Source organism: Bos indicus x Bos taurus, chromosome 22 (assembly GCF_003369695.1).
Source record: "Bos indicus x Bos taurus breed Angus x Brahman F1 hybrid chromosome 22, Bos_hybrid_MaternalHap_v2.0, whole genome shotgun sequence".
Classification (NCBI taxonomy): domain Eukaryota; kingdom Metazoa; phylum Chordata; class Mammalia; order Artiodactyla; family Bovidae; genus Bos; species Bos indicus x Bos taurus.
This window is the reverse complement of record NC_040097.1, coordinates 15728701-15746531: the sequence shown is the minus strand read 5'-3', so window position 1 is coordinate 15746531 and position 17831 is coordinate 15728701. Positions and strand designations below refer to the sequence as shown.

The 17831-nt window shown below is 39.8% G+C and overlaps 1 protein-coding gene across 16 annotated transcripts in view; it reads left to right on the top strand.

Annotated features, from left to right (window-relative positions):
* The window catches only part of ERC2 (ELKS/RAB6-interacting/CAST family member 2), a 984881-nt gene that overhangs the window by 515404 nt on the left and 451646 nt on the right, over positions 1 to 17831 (top strand). For all 16 annotated transcript variants that reach the window (XR_003507771.1, XR_003507770.1, XM_027522882.1 and 13 more), the window contains one exon: positions 16434 to 16569. Coding sequence is in view for 14 of the 16 variants with exons in the window: in XM_027522882.1 (XP_027378683.1) it covers positions 16434 to 16569 (136 nt within the window). In the remaining 2 variants the exon portion in view is untranslated. The remainder of the gene's footprint in view (positions 1 to 16433; positions 16570 to 17831) is intronic.

The following is a 17831-nucleotide window of genomic DNA, read 5'->3' as shown; positions in this document are numbered from 1 at the left end:
GGCAATCTTGATTCCAGCTTGTGCTTCATCCAGTCCAGCATTTCTCATGATGTACTCTGCATATAAGTTAAATAAGCAGATTGTTAGTATATAGCCTTGATGTACTCCTTTCCCAATTTGGAACCAGTCTGTTGCTCCATGTCCAGTTCTAACTGTTGCTTCTTGATCTGCATACAGATTTCTCAGGAGGCAGGAAAGGTGGTCTGGTATTCCCATCTCTTTCAGAATTTTCCACAGTTTGCTGTGATCCACACAGTCAAAGGCTTTGGCATAGTCAATAAAGCAGAAATAGATGTTTTTCTGGAAGTCTCTTGCTTTTTCGATGATCCAGTGGATGTTGGCAATTTAATCTCTGGTTCCTCTGCCTTTTCTAAATCCAGCTTGAACATCTGGAAGTTCATGATTCATGTACTGTTGAAGCCTGGCTTGGAGAAATTTGAGCATTACTTTGCTAGCGTGTGAGATGAGTCCAATTATGCGGTAGTTTGAACATTCTTTGGCATCACCTTTCTTTGGGATTGGAATGAAAACTGACCTTTTCCAGTCCTGTGGCCACTGCTGAGTTGTCCAAATTTGCTGGCATATTGAGTGCAGCACTTTCACAGCATCATCTTTTAGAATTTGAAATAGTTCAGCTGGAATTCCATCACCTCTACTGGCTTTATTCATAGTGATGCTTCCTAAGGCTCACTTGACTTTGGACTCCAGGATGTCTGGCTCTAGGTGCGTGATCATACCATCGTGGCTATCTGGATCATAAAGATCTTTTTTGTATAGTTTTTCTGTGTATTCTTGCCACTTTTCTTAATATCTTCTGCTTCTGTTAAGTCCATACCATTTCTGTCCTTTATTGTGCCCATCTTTGCATGAAATGTTCCCTTGGTATCTCTAATTTTCTTGAAGAGATCTCTAGTCTTTTCTATTCTGTTGTTTTCCTCTATTTCTTTGCATTGATCACTGAGGAAGTCTTTCTTATGTCTCCTTGCTATTCGTTGGTCCTGTGCATTCCGATGGGCATATCTTTCCTTTTCACCTTTGCCTTTTGCTTCTCTTCTTTTCTCAGCTATTTGTAAGGCCTCCTCAGACAACCATTTCGCCTTTTTGCATTTCTTTTTCTTTAGTATTGTCTTGATCACTGCCTCCTGTATGAACCTTGTCCATAGTTCTTCAGGCACTCTGTCTATCAAATCTTATTACTTGTATTCACAGTGCACTTTTTATAATAGTAAAGGCTCTGAAAAGTCCTGCAGCGTAAGAAGCTAGTTCATATCTATTTATGTCATCAAGGCTTATTGAAGCCTAGCCTTTCTTTTCTTGTTTCCTGTTTCTGTTTTGTTAACAGTTATTAACATCTTCCAGAGTTAGTGCTGCCAGAACACTCTCTGTAAATCACCGAGTGAAGAAAAACATCACCAAGTAAAACTGAAATAGGTGGCATTACAGTGATGCATTTTGGAAGTGGTTAATTGTATTGAGGCAGTTGTGTGGGAAGTGGTTTGTTCTGTCTTCTCATACATTTGGAGGGAAGTGGCTTGCACCCTCTTTGATGATAATTCTGCCATTTGGATATCCTTCATTGATTTTCACTTTGTCCACCACTCACCACTGATTCTGTTTTAATCGTTGACATTAGACTAAGAGTTACAAGAGGTTTGAGTTATGAGAAGAGTGGAAAGACCATTCATTTATTTTTCAGAGAGTTGTCATGGGGATAAACACTTGGGGAAGTATAAGGATGCATAAATTTCCATAACCACTTATTGGCCATAAGTTAGGCCTTTCAAATGCCTTAGGTTACATTGGTGAAAATGTTTTGGAAGAAGTTTGGGAAATGGAAAAAATAAGTGTGTTGGGTAGATACTGAAGTAAGTAGTCCCCAAGAAATATCTGAAATTGGCAATAAAAAGATTGGGAAACCATTCAAAAGATTAGCACAAACAAAGGTTTGCTATGCTAAATCACTTCAGTCGTGTCTGACTCTGTGTGACCCCATAGACAGCAGCCCACCAGGCTCCGCCGTCCCTGGGATTCTCCAGGCAAGAACACTGGAGTGGGTTGCCATTTCCTTCTCCAATGCATGAAAGAGAAAAGTGAAAGTGAAGTCGCTCAGTTGTGTCCGACTCTTAGCAACCCCATGGACTGCAACCTACCAGGGTCCTCTGTCCATGGATTTTCCAGGCAAGAGTACTGGAGTGGGGTGCCACTGCCTTCTCCGAAACAAAGGTTTAAAAAGTTAAAAAAAAAAATATTAGCATGCCATTTGAATGTTGGTTAATGTCCAGATATCTGCTGTCCAATATGGTAGTTACTAGCCACATGTAACTATTTACATTTAAATTAACTAAGATTAAATAATCTTGAAAAGTCAATTTTATAGTTGTAGTAGCTGCACTTTAGCTATTCAGCAGCCACACATGACAAGTGGCTACTGTATTGGACAGAACAGAACAGTTCCATAACTGGAAAAAATTCTGCTGGGTAGCACATAAGGTAGAGAGAATTCTGGTATGGTCCCCATGATCTCTGACCCCTAGTTTTCACACTCTTGAATAACCCCCTCCACTTGAGTGTGGGCAGGACCTGTGACCTATATGTAGCTAAACAATATGGCAAAAGTAATGGATGCTGCTTCTTTGAATAAGTATGTTATATGGCAGAGAGGATGGGATATCACTCCTGTTGTAAGACTCTTCCTTAGCAGATTGGAGAGAGAGATTCTCCTGCTGGCCTCAGAGAACCACACAGCCATGTGAACTGCCTATGCAGAGTGCCACATGGCAAGGGATGATGACAGCCATGTAGACGGCAGACAGCCTCCAGCTCCAGCCTGCAGCCAATGAGGAGCTGGGAACCTCATTCTACAGCTGCAAAGAAAGGAATTTTTCCAATAACCTGAATGAGGCTGGAAGTACGGTCTTCTCCATTTAAGCCTACAAATGAGAAATGCAGTCTGGCTAACATCTTGATTTCAGCCTGGTAAAACCAGGAGCACAGGGACCAGCCAGGCTTTGCCTGGACTTCTGACTCACAGAAGCTGTGAGATAATAAATAAGTGTTTGTTTTAGGCTGCTAAATTTGTGGTAATTTGTTAGGCAGCAGGGGAAAACTGATTTGGTGTTAGTCTAAACTATCTTTGGGAAGTTCTGATAAGCCGTGCCTCAGATGGTCCAGATCTTAAAGAGAGTATAACTTACTTATTGAGGCTGGTGCTTTGCCTCCTGTTAGGGAAAAGAAAAAAAAGGATTGTATCTCTCTAAATAGATATATATATCGAGATATATATCTATATGTATATATAGATATATATCGAGATATATATCTATATGTATATATAGATATAGATACAGATATATATATATAGATCTAGCCAGAATGACCCATTTACTTTTGTGGCAAAGCTCTCATAATAATGTACAGTAATATAGCATACTAGATGAGACCATGAGCTTAGGCATCATAGAAATGATGGCTCAGATTATGGATCCTCTGCTTATTAACTATATTATATTGGGTCAGTACTTAACCTCTCTAAGCCTCCTTTTCTTTATCTGTAAAAGGATGTTGTTTTTACTGAAATTATATTTTTATAGTGCACAGTACCTGGCACATCTGGTAACAGAGGGCAGATTTATTATTTAGCGATATTTTAACATTGATTTCTGATAGGAAGTAATATAAACTCTAACACATTATTCCTGTACTCTAGTTTGGAAAATCAGCATAAAAGATTTTTATCTTCTTATGCCTTCACTCTGTTTTATGTCTGGGCTTCTACAGGCCAATTCCAGGTTGAATGCAATAAAAATAGGTCTTGCATACACGAAGTGCCCCTGTGCTCATAGGTTGGCTGTATATTGTCTGGGCAAATCGCCCCCAACCTCTGGCCAGACTGTGGAATGTTGGTTTCCTCAGACATTAGCCCCCTGGGGGTCAATTTTCACAGTTTCCATATGTTTTTATATTACCCCAAACTGTAAATACAACTGACACCCTACCAAATTGGCCCTAATGTTCGTATGTCTAATGGTGGAGTTGGAGGCTTTTATAAAAAACAATGCTCTGTGGAATTGTGGCAATTATACAAACGTTTTGTTTCTAAAGTAATCAGATTCCTTTTGTTTTTTAATTTGAAAAGAACTAAATGATGTGCAAGGAGAAAATTGGAGGGAACAAGGCAGGAGTTTTAATCTTCGGTCTGGGTCCTCTCTCGGTTTTGCACCCGTGGCCCCAGAAGTTCTGTCCTGTGGTCTCTTACCTGTTATCTGCGGTTGTCCTTGGTCCTTTGTGTTTCTCTTACTTTCCATTCTTGTTGAACTTATACTTTCATCTTTGCTTATTTTATCATCTCCCAACTCTTAATCTCGATTTAAGTCTGTTTGTATGGGAGGAAGAGCCAAGCTCATTATGAGGCAGTGAAGTCCCAGGATATGAAATACACTAAACATTTCTACTTGTGGAGGTAGACTCATGCATAAAAACTAATCATTTGTTCAAAAATGGTCACATTGAGGTTAACGGGTCCAGAGACCGGAAATTAATGGGAAATTGCGTGGTGTCCTTGTTGGTTTTTTGTTCAGCTTCCTAGCTGGGTCTTTATTTCAGTAACTATCACTGCCCCCATGAAGTCTAAAGCTGTTAAGCTCCCACCTTCCATTCCAGAGCTCCCCTGGCTGAAAGCTAATATTCTTGGGTAATTACCTCATATGTATCTAGTTCTCTAACAGTCAACCAAGTTGCTTCCCGGCATCCTGTGAAGTTTGGAGTGGTGTGCCTTAAAGTAGCTGAACTATGGAACAGCGATTGTATCCTGAGCATGTCTGTTTCTCCTCCCTAGAGCTTTCTGGGGCTGCTTGAGAGAAGAGAAAGTGAGACAGTGGTGTGAAGGAGTTCTGTGACATTCTGCACAGCTGGTTGGCACGGCACAGATAGTAAGGGGCTGGGAGTAGCCTCTGGGCCAGAATGATTCAGAATTCTGCCTCTGCTGCTCAGTTATTCTGTAACTTTCAGCTGTAAGAATAATCAAAGGACTTTTGATTAATAGGGTTGTGAGGATTAAGTGAGCTAGTGTATGTAAAGTGCCTAGAGCACATCATGGGCTGTGAGGATTTGCTGCTGTGATTGTCATTACCTGGCTTCAGCAACCTGTGGCTCATGGGCCAAATTCAGCCCTGCCACCTGTTCTTATAAATAAAGTTTTATTCATGTACAGTCACACCCATTTGGGTACATGTTATCTGTGACTGATTTCATGCTACAATGACAAAATTGTGACACAGTTGAATACTGTTTACAAAGGTTGCATAGCCCCCAAAGCATAAGTTATTGACTATATATATAGCCTTTTATGGAAAAAAGTTTGCTGATCCCTATTTTTAGTCTTTAGAAAGCTTTTCTAAGCAGCATAAATGAGAACAAGCCATCAGCCTGCTGTGAACTGTGTAGTTTTTTTTTTTTTTTTTTTGAAGTATCTATTGAATATAAATTAAGAAAGAGAAACAAGGCTTATTTATTTTGGACTCAAGCTTTTAGACTTTCAGTTTAACTTCAAGAATGACTATAGGAATGAGAACTCTAGGTTGTCACTGTGTTTTTACCAGGTAATGCCCTGTTACATCCATTGGTCCACTTTTATTTTATTTCTTTTTTACTTTATCCGAGTTTCATTTCATTGACAATAAACTGATATTCATTATATGAGATTGAATTCTTCTTTGTAGAAGAATTCTCATTCTCAGACCTGCACGACCAGCCCATGCCCTCTGGGTTACCATACCTACCTGGGAGACCAAGTGATAAGAAATTTATTTAGTAGCAAGAGCCAATAGAAAGAGCCAAGCTTCTTAGGTAATCATGTGACCCTTACAATGGTATTGTTTAGTCTGCTTGATGAAAGAGTGCCTTGTTAATAGATGCCCATGGATTGAACATTGACTTCTGAAGCAGGTGAGAAAAAGGCCTTGCCTTTTCTGTTTGAGTTTCCTCTGATGACAGTCCTACCGAGTACATCTAGAGGAGGGCAAGGAGGTATCAGTGAGGGTTGCCTCTCTCTGCTCTCTATCCCTGGGGTCTTCTCTAACAGGCCCCCGTCATCTCTTGTCTTGAGCTTAGGCTGTCAGTCATTGGGCTCCATTCATACTTAAGGTAGTGCTCCTTTGATACTTTGGGTGAGGAGATTCTGCAGGGCTAGAATAAAGGAGAACAGTTGAAAGAAGTCATCCCTTTGAAATCTCTCCTACATGAAATATCTATAGAAAAACAAACCCTTCTCTTGCTAATTGTGACCATTTTCTGCTCTGTAACCTTTTCTCTAGGTTTTCTTGGCTCTTTTTGGCAAACGAGGTGAGGGAAATAGATACACACTTTAGAAGAGTGTTATTTGGGTCAGAGGGTTCAGGCTAGCATTTATAAATTATCCACTGTGTTCAAGGGACTGTTGTAGGAACATTAGGCTTATGAAATCATTTAATGCCTCCCACCCACCATGAGATAACTTGCCCAGAGTCACGCACTTTCTAAGTGTCGCCTCTGAGATGAGAATACAACCAATCTGGCAGCTAAGTCACTGGTCTTGGGCATCTTACTATCTTGTTTCTTGACCTGCTTTGTCTCAAATGATTCACCCATTTCTTTAGACTGAATGAGGAATAGACATATAAAATCTTCTCCTCCAAGGAGAATTTTGCTGGTGGAGTCAGATACTCTAAGGTGAAAAGTTAGGACTCTCATTGTCTCTGGGAAGCTCCACTTCTCAAGTTTTCAAATCTGAACACCTGCTTGCCTTTAACCCTTCTTTCTTTAGGAATATTATCACGTTCATGGTATACCTGACTGTCCTGCTACCGCTACTGCTGCTAAGTCGCTTCAGTCGTGTCCAACTCTGTGCGACCCCATAGACGGCAGCCCACCAGGCTCCCCTGTCCCTGGGATTCTCCAGGCAAGAACACTGGAGTGGGTTGCCATTTCCTTCTCCAATGCATGAAAGTGAAAAGGGAAAATGAAGTCGCTCAGTTGTGTCCGACTCTTAACGACCCCATGGACTGCAGCCTTCCAGGCTCCTCCGCCCATGGGATTTTCCAGGGAAGAGTACTGGAGTGGGGTGCCATCGCCTTCTCCGCCTGACTGTCCTAGTACATGATAAATGTTGTCAGTCTAAGTTATGTTGGCATCATGTGCTTTAACTGAGGTGGCCTAATCTCTGGATCTTCATGCAACCCCAGACACCACAGGAGAGGTGGAAACAGAGAAGAGTGATATGGGAGGCTATTCACTGCCAGGGAATGAAGGGAGAAAGGACTACAAGTAAGGAGGGGAGGGAGAATCTACTGAGGAGGGAAGCCAAGAAGGGAGCATGAGGAGATAGTGGGCATCCTGCTGGAGGGTTTTGGTAAGGACCTAGGCAGTCATCGATGCTCCTGGCCCAACTGGTAGGCTGCTCTTGAGTGGAGGCTGCAGAATGCAAAGTTCAAGAGGTCTGGCTTATTCTGGAACTAAGTCCTAAAACCTTGATCCTACTTGTTGCCTTCTGTCGGGAGGAGAGTAAGATTCAAGTAGCCATAGCTGGCCAGATACTTTTTTTTTTAAGGAAGGAATATCATGCTCATGATATTCAGCACATTTGTGCATGCTCTAAAAATATCTTAGGAAGCTCATTTTCAGTAGTAGTTACAGCATTAAAAAGATGACTACAACCATTTTTGTTGTTGGTATCTTGCATTTAGGCATTTGTAATTGTTTTATTTTTCTCCTTCATTTTAGGAGAGCAGGTAGTTAGTTTGCCTTTATTTTTGTATCACTGTATCCTCAGCATTTAGAACAATCCAAAGAAAAAGACCTAATAAATAGTCTTTCCTGGTTTTGCCGACTGAGAGGCAAAGAAAGAAAGAGAGTCAGAAACCTGGAGTAAAAAGATCGTATTCACATATTATTGGTTTTTATAGGTACTTTATTTAAGGTATGAAATTCTGAGTCTTTGAACATTCAATGAATGATAATTGAGCTGACATTTCCCATTTGAATCCTCAGAAAGGTAGATAGAAGGTACTTCCAATAAATTTGAACTGATACAAAAACTGATCAGGTCAAAAATCAAAAAAATAAAATGCTAAATTATTTTGTATCTCTGTAAAATTGTTACAATTAGAAATGTTTTCTCCTTCAGTATCATTGGAAACACAAAACATAATAGCAAACAAACATAATTCAGTATTTTATTCTCAATTTGTTTTGCCATGTTAACATGAGCTTTTATGGTTTAGATTTGGGAAACTGTCTCTTTAGATTCTTTTGATCCATTTTTTTATTTTATATTGTTTCATTAAAATTATTTCTCTTCTTAAAAAAAAATATCCTTAGAGTATTTATGACAGCTTTCTAAAATTTATAGCTATGCTGAAGTACTGAATGGTATTTACAAGCTTTTTAAAAAAATGGAATCATCTCAGAAAAGGTAAAAACTTTCATTATGGCAAATTCAGCATGCAGTACTCATCGTCAGTTTCCATTGTGTGTGTGTGTGTGGCCCATCTACTTGTGCAGTCACTTCAGGATCCCAGCTCACTTACCCAGGCTTGTCGTGACCTTCCTGCGACTCTTCTATTAGGGTAAGGTTCCAGGAATGTAACTTATCTTATTATTAAGGAAATCACAAGTAGAAGCTAAATGTATGACAAAAGGGGTATAATATTACATTCCAAAGTCCATTGTCTGAAGTATCTGGAATACCTACTATTCTGGTGAGGGAGCAAGACACTAAATATGTGTTCACAGTATTGCACAGGACACCATTACATTCGTATTGTAAACTAAGTGTGAGAGAGAGGGAACATCCTGTAGTCTGTCTAAGCATTTTGCGTATGCAAATTCATCAACTCTTCACAATAACTCTGAAAGTGAAAGTGAAGTTGTTCAGTTGTGTCTGACTCTTTGCGACCCCATGGACTGCAGCCTACCAGGCTCCTCTGTCCATGGGATTTTCCAGGCAATAGTCCTAAAGTGGATTGCCATTTCCTTCTCCAGGGGATCTTCCCAACCCAGGGATAGAACCCGGGTCTCCTGCATTGTAGACAGATGCTTTACCGTCTGAGCCACCAGGGAAGTCCAGTGGTCTATAAAAGTGAACCATAAATACAGAGAGCACACTACCCCATGAGTAACCTACATTAACCAATAATGATGAACCAAACAAACGCTCCAAATAAAAAATAATAATAAAAAGCTACTTGTACAACACTGCTCTGAGTTGCACACAATTATTCCCATTTCATGTGTGAAGTACAGAGAGGTTAAGAAATTTGCCTATGGCCACATAGCTATAAACTACTAGACTTCCAATGGAAACCCAGGCAGTCTGGCTCCAGAGTTTATAGTACTAGTCCTTGCACTGCAGCTGCTCCTGGAAGATTCATAGAACTCAGAAAGTATCTTCCATTGTGGTTGTACCATTTTACGCTTCAAGTTAAACCTGCATCTAGTTACTTATCCAAGAGAAAGGGAAACATATGACCATGGAGGGGTGCGGGGGGGGACTTGTATAGTAATGTTCATTGCAATCTTATTCTTTAGAAAAAAAAAATCAGAAAGAACCCAAATATCCACTTAACAAGGGAATAGCTAAATAAAATATGGTATACTCATAGTAATGGAATAGTATTCAGCAATAAAATGGAACTTACATACAACATTTTGAGTGATATCAAAAATCCTAAACTGAGTCAGAGAAGTCAGACACAAAAGAGCATATACCATATGATTCTTTGAAGTTCGACAATAGACAAAACAAATACATGTAGATAGAAGTTAGAGTAGAGATTACTTTGTCACAGAGGGAAGGAAGGAACATGAGGCTAGGGGATGGCAAGGTTCTGGTCAAAAATCATTGACTTGTGCACTTAGTATCTGTGCCCATCCTTGTCTGTATTTATACCTCACTTAAACACCTGCACACAAATACAGTACGATGGGAAAGCTCCCGCTTCTTCAATCTCACTATCTTCTTCAGTGATAATTGTTGTTTACAGATAACTCCACAGATAACTGTGGAGTTTCCAGGAGTATATATACAGGCTATTTCCATATGAGTGCATGTATACATCCCAATAGGCTTTTATATTTTAACATAAGTAGGATCAGACTATATGTATTATTCTGCAACCTGCTTTCTTTTTTGGTTAACAATATCATGGCATCTGGTCCCATCACTTCATGGGAAATAGATGGGGAAACAGTGGAAACAGTGTCAGACTTTATTTTTCTGGGCTCCAGAATCACTGCAGATGGTGACTGCAGCCATGAAATTAAAAGACGCTTACTCCTTGGAAGGAAAGTTATGACCAACCTAGATAGCATATTCAAAAGCAGAGACATTACTTTGCCAACAAGGTTCGTCTAGTCAAGGCTATGGTTTTTCCTGTGATCATGTATGGATGTGAGAGTTGGACCGTGAAGAAGGCTGAGCGCCGAAGAATTGATTCTTTTGAACTGTGGTGTTGGAGAAGACTCTTGAGAGTCCCTTGGACTGCAAGGAGATCCAACCAGTCCATTCTGAAGGAGATCAGCCCTGGGATTTCTTTGGAAGGAATGATGCTAAAGCTGAAACTCCAGTACTTTGGCCAGCTCATGCGAAGAGTTGACTCATTGGAAAAGACTCTGATGCTGGGAGGGATTGGGGGCAAGAGGACAAGGGGATGAGATGGCTGGATGGCATCACTGACTCGATGGACATGAGTCAGAGTGAACTCCGGGAGTTGGTGATGGACAGGGAGGCCTGGCGTGCTGCGATTCATGGGGTCTCAAAGAGTCGGACACGACTGAGTGACTGATCTGATCTGATGTCTTGAAAATTTCTTCCATGTCCACACTTCAGTTTTGCCTGAAAGTCTTTAGCTAGCTTAGGATTCTATAATATGAATGTACTTGATTTCTTCAGCTAGTTTCCTTCTGATGAACAGTTCAGTTCAGTCACTCAGTCGTGCCAGACTCTTTGCAACCACATGGACTGTAGCACGCCAGGCCTCCCTGTCCATCACTAACTCCTGGAGTTCACCCAAACTCGTGTCCCTTGAGTTGATGATGCCATCCAACCATCTCATACTCTGTCGTCCCCTTCTCCTCATGCCTTCAATCTTTCCCAGCATCAGGGTCTTTTCCAATGAATCAGTTCTTCGCATCAGGTGGCCAAAGTATTGAAGTTTCAGCTTCAGCATCAGTCCTTCCAGTGAACACCCAGGACTGATCTCCTTTAGGATGGACTGATTGGATCTCCTTGCAGTGCAAGGGATTCTCAAGAGTCTTCTCCATCACCACACAGTTCAAAAGCATCTGATGGAGTTAGGCATTTATCAAATTTTCATTTTTACAGAAGTACAAAAATTGTTGTACACGTGTATCTGTGCACACATGCAAGCATTTTTGTAGGCCACTTGCCTAAAAATGGGTTTGCTGGGGCAAAAGGTATGTACACTTCAGTGTATACTTACAAATTGGTTTCTAAAAATGCTTTTTAAATGACTCTTGTGACATATGACAGAGCTGGATTCCTGAATCCTCTCCAACAATGAATGTTATCAATTTAAAGATTTTGAGAGCAGGTAGATTAAAAAATGACAGACATTGTTTCTGTGGAGATTTTAAAAGAAGGAAGCTTTCTTTTAGTTTATATGCAAAAATACACATGCTCTTAGAAGAACATATGCTTCTCCTGGCCTATATTCTAGGCTATGTCATAATAGAGAACAGTTTCCTTTCCTTTGGGAAGAATGAAAAAGAAGAGAGATGCTAAGCCCTGAAAGTCTGATAAGTGGGAAAAAATTTGGTATTAAAGGTAGGAGAACTAAAAATCCTAAAAGTTTAAATAAAAGAGATCTGACACCTGGTGAAAGTAATATTTACTTTGAGTGTCTGAGAAGGTGTAAGGTTTTTGAAAGTATTTCACATAGTTTCTAAATTCAAACATTATTATTGTATCAATTGGATATATATCAACATAGAGAAGTGACAATGACATCAATGCAAGCATTCATTCAATCAAATGAGTATTTTTGAAAGTATGATGCTCTCTCAACAGCAAGTTAGAGAATACTTTTATTTTAATTTGATGGACTATTTTAGTGAGAATAGCAGGATTCTGTCCTCTCTGACTTTCATTCCTTTTTTAAAAAATGTATTTTATTTGAGATAGAGTTAGTTCCCAATGTTATATTAATTTCTACTGTATAGCAAAGTTATTCAGTTATACATACACACACACACACACACCCATATATTCCTTTTATGTTTTCTTTTCCATTATGGTTTATCATGGGATATTGAATATAGTTCCCTGTGCTATAAAAAGGACCTTGTTGTTTATCAGTTCTCTATATAATAGTTGGCATCTGCTAATCCCAAACTGCCAGTCCACCCCTCCCCACCTCCCTCGTGGCAGCCATAAGTCTGTTCCTTATGTCTGCGAGTCTGTTTCTGTTTGATAGATCAGTTCATTCGTGTCATATTTTAGATTCCACGTTTAAGTGATATTATAGGGTATAACAAATGTCTTTCTCTGTCTGACTGGCTATACTTAGTATGATAATCTCTAGGTTCACCCCTGTTGATGCAGATGACATTGTTCTATTCTTGTTTATGGCTGAGTAGTGTTCTGTTGTGTATGTGTTTGTGGACATGTGTGGTGTGTGTGTGTGTATATATAGACTTTTAGATTTTTAGGTTGCTTCCAGGTCTTGGCTATTGTAAATGGGCAGTGAACTTTAGGGTGCATGTGTCTCTTCAAATTATAGTTTTCTCCGGATATACACCCAGGAGTGAGATTGGAGGATCAATGGCAACTCTAATATTTAGTTTTCCGAGGAACCTTCATAATGTTTTCCATAGTGACTGTACCAATTTCCATTCCTACTATCAGAGTAAGAGGATTCCCTTTTCACCACACACTCTCCAGCCTTTGTTATTTGTAGACATTTTCATGATGACCACTCTGACTGGTATAAGGTGTAGTTTTGGTTTGCATTTTTAACATCTTCTCTTATGCCTATTGGCCTTCTATCTATATGCTATCTTTGGAGAAATGTCAGACATTCATTCTTAATATGGTAGCCATTGTTGATCTTGAGACCTATTGGAATTTTAAAAGTGCCGACTTTTTAATTTTTAAAATTGATGTGACTTGTTTTATTAAACTGGTCAATTTAAGGTGAACACAGAAAGCTGACCCTATTACTGTACTCTCCCACTAACCTCTATTCACCACTGGATCCAATAACTGCTTTTTTGAAGAAACATTGTGTCTTGAATATATTTTAATGATGTTTCCTTGCAGAAAAATTTCACTCCAAAAAAACCACATTTTTTTCTAGAACATGGAGTAGGTCAGTTTCTGGCAGGGCCTTGGCATGCCAGGGTGCCTAGTGGGTGGGAGTTTGGAAAGTGGGTGTCATTGACACTGTCCTCTGAGGCAGTACTGCCCGAGGGCTTTGTCATCTGCACCCCCAGGGACTCTACCTTCTCAAATTTAGAGACAGTTGAGATCTGTACTGAGTTTAGCCTGATTTATGCACTGTGAATTTACTCTTGCAGGTGGTAAAAGGACTGATAAGTCACTTCCAAATCTATATTCTTGGAAATGTCAAATTTATTGGTAGTAAAAATCACTATGATAATTCATTCCAGTGAGCTTCTGTGGGTACATTTACTCTTCTTCAAGGGATCTCAAATTTTTTAATTTCATGACTTCTCTACCTGCCTCCCTCTCTCTCCTCCTACCCTGAAAATGGCTGTTTCTGACCTGTGCTTCATGAACTTATGGCTTCCCTAAGGGGCACCTGGAAGAGAGAGTGTCTAGTAGATGAGGTGCTGATTACCTGTTCCCACCCCACCCCACTCCTTATCTCAATCCTACCTCTGGCAGAGCAATTTTTCCTTCCACTTTTAACTTTCAAGGAAACTTTCAGTCTAAGAAAGACTTCTACCCATAGAAATACATTTGAAAATCATAGCACTCCTGTCAAGGAGTTTGCATACTGTATATGTATCTCTTGATGTTCACGTGTACAGAGACAGGATGGTCATTTTTATCACCTTACTCTGCACTGATCTATTAGGCCCAAATCCTAAGCAGTGCCATTCAAAACCCAACCTTTGTAATCACTGGAGTCCTAAGTAAGTCAGTATTTGAAGGAATGCTTGGAGAATTTGATGATCGGCCTCCATCACAGAGTCCAAACTTTAGTTTCTCTTTTTTCCTAGCTACTCATTCTTAATTTAGGAAAGCTTTCAGGGATTTGTGGATTTTGAAATTTTTTTTTTCTTTTTGGATTGAAAAAACCACTGCAGTATCCCAGGAGATAAGGTCTAATATGTTCAAACTGCTTCAAGAACTATGTAGGAATTTTTTAACAGTGCAAATGATGTTTGTAATAATAATCTATTGTATTTAACCCTGGTACTTGCAGGGGAAATATTTAGCAATTAGTTCTATGTAAGTGTGGAATTTAAAGTAATAAAAAGAAGTATTTGGTTATAAAGATGTTCTCTAATTGAACAGTCTCACTAGTGTTATGGACCTCTCCATCGCATTCTGTTACTGATCTTACTTACTATGCAACAAGAAAATGTGCTTCCCCTGGCTTAGTGTGAACTTTAGAACCTCTATATTCTTGTTCAATTAGGAAGCAACCTAATAACACCTACATAGTAACCAAAAGACAGTCTTCTAAAAGTAGATTAGTGTGTACACTTAGTTCATAGCTTCATAGGTATATAATACTATATCACTAAAACTGAGAAATATCAGTGATTATCCAGTCCAAATAATGAGTAACAGGATGGTTATTCCACCTCACCTTTTATCCCCTTAATATGTGCCACCAGGAGTATTTAAATCACTGCTTCAGTTGGTTCTGTAAATATTTGTAAGGAGCCAAAGTGTTCAGAATATTTTTATTAGCAAGATTTCTAATAGATTTCTCAGCTTAATAAACAATTCTCTTGAACTTTATTTTCTTGGCATTGGAGGGTGTAGGGGAGTATATAATTTCATAAGGACTAGAAATAAGGGTTTCTTTTTGAGTGGGCTACCACCTGGTTATTGTTTCATCTGGACATGTTTGCTGTTTATCATCTAATTCTCATCTCATCCATAAGTTTGCAAGAGCAGTGGTACTCAATACCCTTCTGTTGGGAGTCAGGGCTCAGTAACAGTGGCTGACTCAGCAGTGCTGGGAAGAGGTCACAGAAGGATTACTGGGGACCCCCAGGTGACTCTGCTCCAGGGCTCTCCTCTTCTGGAATCACTGCTCCTGAGCGCTCTGTACTGCCCTCCTGTCTCCTCATGTGTTGGATTAGATTTATGGGAGCTGCTGTCGACACGGTTGCCTAAATCTGTGGAATGTTTTGCTAAACGCTGCTGGTGAAATAGTCCACATGAAGTCTGTAACTCCCTCCAACATACACACCTTTTTTTTTTTTAAGAAAACTGTCTTCTATCCTTAGTCTTTTATTCACTTGATTGCTTTATGATTTTTCACTTTGAAATCCTATAGATTCATTAAGAACTTTTATTCCAACCACTCAGGCTTTATTTAACATGGTGATTAGCCAAAGTGTTACTCTGCTTGAGCTACGTGATGACAGTGTATTTGATTGGAGCCTTGTAATTATTATTTTAAAATCAAAGTAATAGATTATGATTTCAAAATAGGAACATGATCCAAAAGAATAATAGTAATTAGAACAGCAACCACTTAGAAGAAGGTAAATGCCCCCATCACAGACCACAGGGCCCTCTGTGTGGCCTGAGTCCCACCTACCTTTGCAGTTCCATTTCCTATCTCACTTCTTTCCCAACCCTGTACCTTTCTACACCCTGTCCCCCCACCTTGCCTGGACTAGCTTCACTGTACCCTTCCAGTTGATTGAAGTAACTGGGTTGTTTCCTGCCTTGGGAATAACACCTGCTGTTCTTTCTACCTAAGGGGCTCCTCCACTAGTGTCTCCTGGGTGGGATCCTTTGAGTCTCACCCATAGTCTTGTTTCCTTAGGAGGTTTCCCTGACCACAGTGACTGAAGTCATTCCCCCACCATACTGCTTGTCCACATATAATCACATCATCATCTCTCATAGCACGCTATTTATTTCCTTCAACATATGGAAACCCAAGTTGTGTGTTCTTGGTACTTGTCTGTCTCCCCCCAGGACTTCTAGCTCCATGAGGAGGGTGAAGACTATACCTGTCCCGTTCACCACAGCAGCCTCACTGCCATTCTGGCACCTGGTGTTAAGTGGGTGCTCCAGAAATATTTGTGGTTGAATGAATGGAATGTTTAGACGTCCTAAATTTTCCTGAACACATATCAAAATATTCTATACTGGGCACTTCTATTACGATAACACATTATCTTCCAATGGCTGAATTTAACCAAGCTGTGCTGACTTTTCTCAGGCATATGAAGGATCAGAACAAGAAGGTGGCCAACCTGAAGCACAATCAACAGTTGGAAAAAAAGAAGAATGCCCAGTTACTGGAAGAAGTCCGCAGGCGAGAGGATAGCATGGCTGACAACTCTCAGCATTTGCAGGTGAGTCTAGCCTTCTCCTCTTAACCCTTAAATAATTGGAGATCAATTCCCTCCAAAATATACTCCTTGCTGTGGGAAAGCATGCATGGAAATGGTGGACGTACCTTTGCTCTAAGTCCCGCACTAACCATGTACTCCCAGGGAACCCAGTGGGTCTTTCTGAGTACGGAGCAAAATAGTGCCCAAGAAAGGCAGGTTATGGTGGAACTTGCTCAATCTGCACACAGTCTCTTGGTTCCTGTGCCTCACCTTAAAAGGTAAGGGCTGCGGTTATAGAGTTGGCAAGAAGCTTGAAACAGAAACGTCTTCCTTTTAGAATTATATTGAACTTGTTTTGGTGTCAGGAGTGAAATGTATGGGTGTTATCACAGAAGGTATTTGGAAGAGGATGCATCAAACTGATTTCAGACATTTTACAGAACTGGTTTTGTTTTGTTCAAAACTCCAAGGCTCTGATCATTATTCTGTCTTTTCTGTGGAATATAGTTATCTCTGAATGGATGGCCCTATCTCAGAAACCAACTGGCCGACTGAAAACACCAATTTTTCCTCATTAGCCATCCCTATTTTTGGCGAAAGAGCTCTCCCCATGTGCTCAATAAAACATTCAAGCTAAAACAGGGCATTTGCTTTGAAGTTCCTTTATTTATTCCAGTGTGCCTTTAAACAGAGCAGTTCAAGTTCGAGTTGGCCGGAGTTCATGTTAAATTCTGCTTATTAATTAGTGTCTTTCTCTAGTTATATATTAGGTTTCCTCCTTGGAGATTGAAGAAGTTAGATAATTTCAGAATGTACTCATAATTCTCTTTTTTAATTGACCGAAAGAGAAATAAGTAATTATTCCAGAGTAGGAAATACAAGGAAATGTCTTGCATAGAACATGTCACAAAGTGGTTACATAGTCAATATTAGTTTCTTTTTTCTCTGTATTCTGGAGGTGCCCTGATGATGTCAATCAAACTCCTTTACATTGATGCCTGATTTGAGTATCATGATGGTAGCATCAAGTCCTTTGTTCCCTCCTGGGATCATCTTTGGATGGACTAGTAGTTTATTTCAATCCATGGCTTCCTCAGTGTTTTTGAGAAATCAGTCTCGGGGTTTTTTGAGAAACCAGTCTCCCATGAATCATATGAGATGTTATATTAGAACCTACAAATTGAGATCATAACTAAAAGTTGCAGAACTATATTGCCTTGTCAGACGTGTATTCTTATTCATGCCTTAGAGTAATGTTGGTGATTTTATATATGGTAATACTA